Consider the following 7,844-nt stretch of genomic DNA (forward strand, 5'->3'; position numbering starts at 1 on the left):
CTCCACTCTCTCAAATTTTAAAATCAACATGACTAAGACAGGCATCCTAGATTTCCACATCCCTCCTGAACTGAAGTAGCTCTTGGAACTGAATTTTCCATTTCACTGGAACTCCAAACGCATCAGATATTTTGGTATAGCACTCACCAGAAAGGTGGCAGGCCTGGTCAAATAAGTGACCCAGAATCCCCACCCGCATCCTTCAACGTTCCCCCATGGCAGGTGGCCTTGGCATCCCCAACCTCCACAATTACTACTATGCAGCCCGTTTGTTACACTCAGGATATACTCAGTCTAGATTTGGCAGACCTAGCAAGGTGCGGAGTATAACAGCCCCCTGGTTTTCACCAACAACCACCGCAAGGTGGGATGGAATTAGCTGTGAGGGAACTGCAGGTCGCGGCCCTTGGTTTGGCCCCTAGACATGAGCGGATAGGTGAAGCTGACAAAACAAAGGAGTGGAAGTAGATACCTTGATGGTGCTGTGGTTTTCACTGGAGGATAGTTGAGAACAAGTTGGGCTGAGTAGGCAGAGAGCTGGATGCGTCCCGATAAGGTGCACAGGACAGATGACTGCGGCTCTCTGGAGTGGACGGTGAGTAGTCTGGTATACAGGCCAGTTCGATACACAGGTCAGCTGACAGCGGTACTTGGGAGTTGGAAGGAGCGTGGTCTGGTATCCAAGCCGAGTCGGTACACAATTCAGATGGCCGCGGTACACAGGATTAAGCAGAAGAGTGGTCTGGTATACAAGCTGGTTTGGTATACAGTTCAGATGGCCGTGGTGCATGGGATTTAGCAGGAGAATGGTTTAGTATACAAGCTGATTCGGTACACAGTTCAGATGGCTGTGATACACGGGATTTAGCAGGAGAATGGTCTGGAATACAAGCCGGTTCGGTACACAGTTCAGAAGGCCGTGGTACACGGGATTAAGCAGAAGAGTAGTCTGGTATACAAGCCGGTTTGATACACAGTTCAGATGGCCGTGGCACACAGGATTTAGCAGGAGAGTGGTCGGGTATACAAGCCGGTGTAGTACACAGATCAGGTGGCGGAGACAGCGGAAACAACACAGTGTAGTAATTCAGGAAGCCGGAGTAGAGACGCCAGAACAGATTGCCACAAATGATGCCAGGAACACAAGGACCTAGTCAGGATTAACCTGTTGATCTGACACAGGTATCGTGTCAGATCCTCCCTTTATTTTGGAATCCCCGCCGCTAGATCACATGATGTTTTCCAACAGGGAGTCACATGAGCTCCTGTCCGCAAATCCGGAATAGCAGTTGACAGGCGCTGGAATGGAGACAGGTAAACAATCTTACACCGTTTAGCCCCATGTGTGCAGTGGCACTCTGCGCCTAGAACCAGGGCCTGGGTTGACATTGAATCAGACCTACTGGAGGTGTCAACGATCTGCTCCACCCTTTGGCTCCCTACAACACAATGCCCAGCCCCTGCCAGAGCTCATCCAGTTGTGGCTTTCTCCCTCTCTATCTGGTCCTGATGTAACCAAATGGCCTCTCTCTCTTCCAACCCCTCGTTTCTGATAGCCCTCTTGTCCAATCCTGCATTCACGGCTGGCCTCTCTCGTTCTATGAATAGCAAGTGGGCAGCTAGGGGCAAATTACTTCCTAATCATATTGCTTAGACTGCACCATTCCTGCATATCTAAGACCTAGCAAAGCACTGTGGACTTACAATGGGACAGTTCCATCAATAGCTGCAGACCAGGCACTTGCACCAGACTGCCAAAACCCAGGTGACAACTAGATCGTCTCTCCGGACCTTCTTCAAAAGGCCTCATATCTGCACTGTATAATGCTTTGCTTCCTCTCACTACGGAGGTTAAAGACCATTTCCAGACACAGTGAGAGGCAGATCTGGTGAGAACCATTACACTACGAAGAATGGTCAGATATCTACGTATGAATGGCGCACTGTTCTAGTAATGTCCGTATTAAAGAAAACACCAATACATTACTCCAAAGGTGTTACTACGGCCTCTCCAGACTACACACTATATACCCATAGATGAGCGCTACTTGCTGGAGAAACTGTGACCACATTGGAACCTATATGCATATATGATGGGACTGTCCCAAACTACGCCTATACTGGGCCGCTGTCCTTTCTCTTGCCTCAACAGTCCTCAGTAAACTTCTGGACTTCTCTTGAATGTTTGCATTTTTAAATTCTTCTGTACTTGATGTTATTAATAAACAGTATATATATATATATATATATATATATATATATATATATAGAGAGAGAGAGAGAGAGAGAGAGAGAGAGAGAGAGAGAGATCAATGCCTGGACGTGGCCAGGTCCAGGCCCACTACATTGAAAATCTGTCCAGGTCCAGGCCCACTACATTGAAAATCTGTGGACTGCTTTGAAGATTGCCGTTCACTAATAGACCCCATCCACCCTGCTGTAGCTCAAGAAATATGGCAACGAATGGGTGAATATCAGTGTCTAGATGTGCAAAGCTAATACTCACCCACTACATTCAGTTTAAATAGAAGCTAAAGGTTCTTGCACAAAGTACTCAAAGTACTAAAACATTCTATTGTTATTCTATTTTTTTCTGCTATAAATGCAATTCAATACAAAACTCAGTTTGCAACTTGAACCATGGAAAATCTACAGATCTGCATATAAAGAAGCCGCATAACACATACAACAAAGTGTTTTCTTATTATACAAAAATGAGCCTTATTTCATATGAATAAGGTAAGAGCTTTACCAATGTAATTTGTTGTCATAGACAACACCAATAATAACATAGTGACACTACCCATATGTTGTGTCTTGTTCAGCACGGTCAAGTATGAATGGCCTGAGCTCGGTGTCTTCCTGTTAATAAAGTTATTTTAATGAGCGGATGATCCGGCGGCGGCTCCTCCCCGGTGTCACGTTGTACTTGGCGGCTGCTGACATGGCGGTCCCGGGGAAGGCGGAGGGGGAAGCGGCTGCGTGCGTTGTCCCTCTCCTCCTTCCCGGGTCCTCCATGTCACTAAGGCTAGTCCTCCTGCTCCTGGGCTTGGCGTGTCTGACCCACCAGTCGGCCGCTCTGACTGAGGGGCTCTACTGCGGACAGCAGGTGTGCTACGATGTGCTGGGGGTGAGCAGGGATGCCGAGAAGGCGGACATAGCTCGGGCGTACCGGCAGCTGGCTAGAAAGTATCACCCGGACCGGTACCGCTCCAGCGTGGACAAAGAGGCCGCACATAACCAATTCCTTCTGGTGGCCACAGCTTACGAGACTCTGAAGGTAAATGCTGCACTGGGGGTACCTGGGCTGCTGTGTAGCTTATAATATAACAAGTTTATTATACTATGAGTTTAGTATCTATGTATGTGTTATAGCTTGTAATATGACATGTTTATTATACTACGAGTTTAGTATCTATTTATGTGTTTGTTGTAGCTTGTAATGGGAACTCTCATTCTCATTAGTTGGCATATTGTTCCTGAACAGCGGTTTTGTGGTTGATGTGCTGTCAGCTTCTTATTGGTCTGTTGGAGAACTGTGAATGCCTTCTACAAATCCTCACCAGGACATGTCTGAACACTTTTGTAATAAATACTGTGTAACTGCTGCACTATGCAGCAAGACAATATTGTAGGATTAAAACATTATGAAAAATGGCCATGGTTGCCAACTTTCAGTAAATTTCCCCACTGTAAAATATTCATTGTTGCCTGTTAGTAAGATAACTACGGTTCAAATAGCATTCACCGCACCAATGATTTCGGGTATAAATTTGATTTTATGCTTTTATTCTCGGTCCCTGGATCCATTTTTTTCCTTGTAAATGTTACTTTTCACTTTCTTATACATCTTAGAATACATAATGTCAGTAAAAATGTTGAACATCAGTAAATAATATTTTCAAGGCTTGAAAACCATTATTGCTGGCATACGTTAATTGTTTGCTTTATGGTGGCATATTTGAGATATGTTGTGTAGAGTGCTGTATATATCTAGTGCTTTGTCCTAAACAACTTGTGTGCTACATTACTGTTGACACTGCATAAATATTTCATTATATAAGTAACACATTTCTCTTAAAGTTGCAGTTATCTATAAAAATGTCTGCTGTTTTAGTGGTGGCACGATTGTTAATACTAGCTCCACTGTTACAATGTGATACGTGTAGAAGTCTGTTAATATAATCTATATCCTTATTGCTTCCTGTCAGGATGAAGAAACACGGAAAGATTATGATTACATGTTGGATCACCCAGAGGAGTATTACAGACACTACTATCATTACTACAGTAGGAGACTTGCACCAAAAGTGGATGTGAGACTAGTTATCCTGGTTACAGTGTGTGTCATATCACTTTTTCAGGTAATAACTGATTCCAACTGAGCAACACTCCAATGCTAGTAGTTAAACCCTTTGCATATTGCCCTTTATCTAAGGTAGTAAAAACTGAGCCTTGGCCATTCTTCACTTTTTAAGAAATGTGTCTTATTTTAGGAAGGTTTGTTTAAGTGTGTTAGGATTTTATGTTGAAAGCACAGCTTTCAGAATTATTCTGTGCTGCTGAGGATTCCAACAAGCGGGTTTGCTGCAGATTTTTATCGACACCCTGTTCAGAACTGGGGATATAATGGAACAGCATGAGATGAATATTGAATACAAAAATGTACATACCTTAATGGGGTTTTTTTGTTTTGTTTTGTTTTTTTTATCTGAGCACTATTGAAAGACCTAATATTGGCCATTATTTAGCCAGTGCATCCTAGAACTTTTTTCCTTTGCTCAGTTTTTTTTTTCTTGTACTGTGCTAGTGAGTAGGTGCCAACTCTTTTGCATTAGATTGCGTAATAATGTCCTGTGCTGCTTCAGTCTGCCATGTCCTATATTGCCCAGCTGTGATATATACCACTATTTACAACTGTAGAATCATAACTGTGACCAGAGATGGAGCTCTCCCTTCCAAGATTTACTCTCTTTACTTATTGTTAATAATATATAACACTCTTAATCCTTGCAGTTTAATATTTGCCATGAGTGGTTGAGGGAATTTTTTACATAGTGAATTCTGCACAGGGTCATTCTTTCACATGTCTCAATTAATCCCTACAAAGCATCTAATCACTGTACATGATCTAATGCATTATTTAGCTGTTGGCTGTTTTTCAAAGGGTCTATTTTGCAAGTATAACACTTATTCCGTTGGTCGTATACTCTAGGAAAGTTCATAAAACATATACCTTTTAGATCTGGTTCGCCGGGTGTGTGCAGTCTTATGTCTATGCCCGGTCTACACAGTTTCTTCATCTGGTTGACATCGTGGTTTGAATGGACTATACTTGTAAGTCAATTCAAACTCAATAACTTTTGGGTTATGATGCATCGATAGGGACTATTTTAAGTCTGATTTGCATGTTTTAACCGCTAAGAAAACAAAGTACACAAATCTGGTTCGTTCCTGTACCAACATAAACAGTGTACATGGAGGTGATAAAATATAATGCTGTTGCCGCACTTTAGGTAACGTTCATATCTTTGTGTTGTCTTCCTATTGCGTTTTTAAATTATTGGCTGCAACATTTATTTAGTCTAAATTGTTGCATGGTTTTTAATTTGCCCAATGCTATTTGTTTGGTTTTAAGCATTCCTCCATTTTAATTGTCCTTCATTTTCAGTTTTATAGCTGGAGAAGTAGCTACAATGAAGCCATTAAATTCTTAGCAACTGTGCCAAAATACCGAATACAGGCCACTGAAATTGCAAAGCAGCAAGGTCTATTGAACCGTGCAAAGGAAAAGGGGAAGAGCAGAAGGTCTAAAGAAGAAATTAAGGAGGAAGATGAAGAGATTATCAGGGACATCATCAAGAACAAAATAGACATCAAAGGGGGCTATCAAAAGCCACAACTATTTGACATCCTTCTCTTCCAAATAATCTTGTTCCCCTATTATTTGTTCAACTATATTTCCTGGTATGTCTGGTGGATATATACTTTCAACATCAAAAGACAGGAATATGGTGAAATGGAAAAACTCTACCTCATCCGAAAAAACATGAGAATGTCAGAGTCTCAGTTTGATAGTTTAGAAGACGAACGGAAGATATTGTTTCTTGCTGAGGAACTGTGGATAAAAGAGAATTATGAAGTAAGTGGAGTATGGAAGCATAATGTGGTAGTACTGCTCAAATTCACTTCTCTTGATTCAGTCCCACTCAACATTTAAGGTGGCAGGTGCATATTGGCATACCTGTGATGAAGATAGTCTGGTCCCCACCATTTTGTTCATCTGTTTTTGATTAAAAAAATAAAGGCAAGACATACATCCTGTTTTGCCATTCTGCATTGTCATTCATGTTCCACATTACTAATGTGCTCTCCAAAGTTTACAGTGCTTTGGTCTTGGGAAGTAGTTATGTCCTTATAGATAGGTGCCAAGCCGATACCATGCGGGGGTTATAACTTTTTGCACAAGAAAATGTTATATTTTTATCTTGTTGTTTGATGGGTAATTCAAAAGAGAAAAAACTTAGATTCTTTGTCAGCAATACGGGATTGCCAAATATTCATCATGTGATCTCAAATATTGATTAAATGCCAACATTTGGATTGTACTATCCTGTGATTAGATGTAAAGATATTGGTAGCCATGGTTTCCATTGTAGGCACTTTCAGTATTTTGAATCCTTTTGTTGAATTCATAATCTTATTAAAGCTCTGACATCCATATGCATGGAATATACAGTTAGCATTATCTGGGAGATATCTGTGCTGTTTGGCTAATTAGATCTCCAATTGACTTACTGTAAGTTTAAATATAGCTTAAGAGCTAATTCAGACATATGCATTCAGAAAATGTAATCGTATCAAAATGGAATGAGACTTGTTGAAACTGCTCAGAAAATAGTAGACCTCTTTGATCTAAATGCCTGTATGTCACTGCTGTACAAACAGTAAGATGGCAAACCTTACCCTTAATATTCCAGTTTTTTGGTGAGGGTTTTGAGCAGTTTGTTCTCAATGTGTTTGGAACATGGCTCAAATAAGGTATATCAAAACACGGCTGGCTGAATGAGCCCATACAGATGTTAAAGTTGTCTATTCTGTCCAAAGGGAGAGGATTGAGTAGGAAAAAATATGGCCAACAAACATCCTCTATTGTTTCCAACAGATATACAAAAAAGAGCAGGAGGAAGAAATGAAGAAAAAAATGGCTTCAGACCCACGATGGAAGAGATATAGGAGGTGGATGAAAAATGAAGGACCAGGAAGACTCACATTTGCCGATGACTGAAAGTGACATGTTGGCTTGGTCCTAAAAATTATTTTTATAAAATAAAATACAAGTTTTTGTATCTCCTGTAAAAGGGCAGTAATCTGAAGCTCATGTACAAATATTTGAGATATCGTGTCTTTCTATTTTTGTGCCCTTGGGCTAGCGTTAGGCAATAAATGTTCAATCACACTACCATGATATCAATTCTCTTATTACTGTTAATCACTTTGCTTTTACCAACTACTAGAAAATCTGATACTAAAATTGATTCTTAATAATAGGGCTGGTTATCTGTGCCAAGTGAAGTATAGTGTGTTTTTATAGAACCAATATAAGCGATATAGGCCCTTGGTGATCAAATGGTGACAGTCAATAAATGTATAAAATACTTATTTTGCTTTTCAATAGGCAGCTCCTTTTTCAAATGACACCTGTCTGCAAAACCAGCAAAAACAAGCGCCACACATAGTGTAATTCTTTTCAACATATATCAGTGTATAAATGGTGATGTCAATTAGACCTGTACCAAAGGTGCAAATAACCAGCTTATCTGATATATAGATGGGTAGGTTGG

The 7,844-nt window shown here is 40.9% G+C and overlaps 1 protein-coding gene across 1 annotated transcript; it reads left to right on the top strand.

Moving 5' to 3' along the window:
• Window positions 1-2,895: 2,895 nt before the first annotated feature.
• Window positions 2,896-7,462, top strand: DNAJC25 (DnaJ heat shock protein family (Hsp40) member C25). Its single transcript, XM_075210938.1, has 4 exons — window positions 2,896-3,280; window positions 4,212-4,364; window positions 5,672-6,142; window positions 7,166-7,462. Exons 1-4 carry the CDS (start codon window positions 2,945-2,947, stop codon window positions 7,286-7,288), a joined length of 1,083 nt encoding a protein of 360 aa, XP_075067039.1. The 5' UTR covers window positions 2,896-2,944; the 3' UTR covers window positions 7,289-7,462.
• Window positions 7,463-7,844: the final 382 nt, after the last annotated feature.

The sequence above is a fragment of the Mixophyes fleayi genome, chromosome 1 (assembly GCF_038048845.1).
Source record: "Mixophyes fleayi isolate aMixFle1 chromosome 1, aMixFle1.hap1, whole genome shotgun sequence".
Lineage (NCBI taxonomy): Eukaryota > Metazoa > Chordata > Amphibia > Anura > Limnodynastidae > Mixophyes > Mixophyes fleayi.

Coding starts and splice junctions, on each gene's coding strand:
- DNAJC25 (XM_075210938.1), top strand. CDS start 2,945: ATGGCGGTCCCGGGGAAGGCGGAGGGGGAAGCGGCTGCGTGCGTTGTC. Junction 4,365..5,671: donor GTGTCATATCACTTTTTCAG/GTAATAACTGAT, acceptor CTTCATTTTCAG/TTTTATAGCTGGAGAAGTAG. Junction 6,143..7,165: donor GGATAAAAGAGAATTATGAA/GTAAGTGGAGTA, acceptor TGTTTCCAACAG/ATATACAAAAAAGAGCAGGA.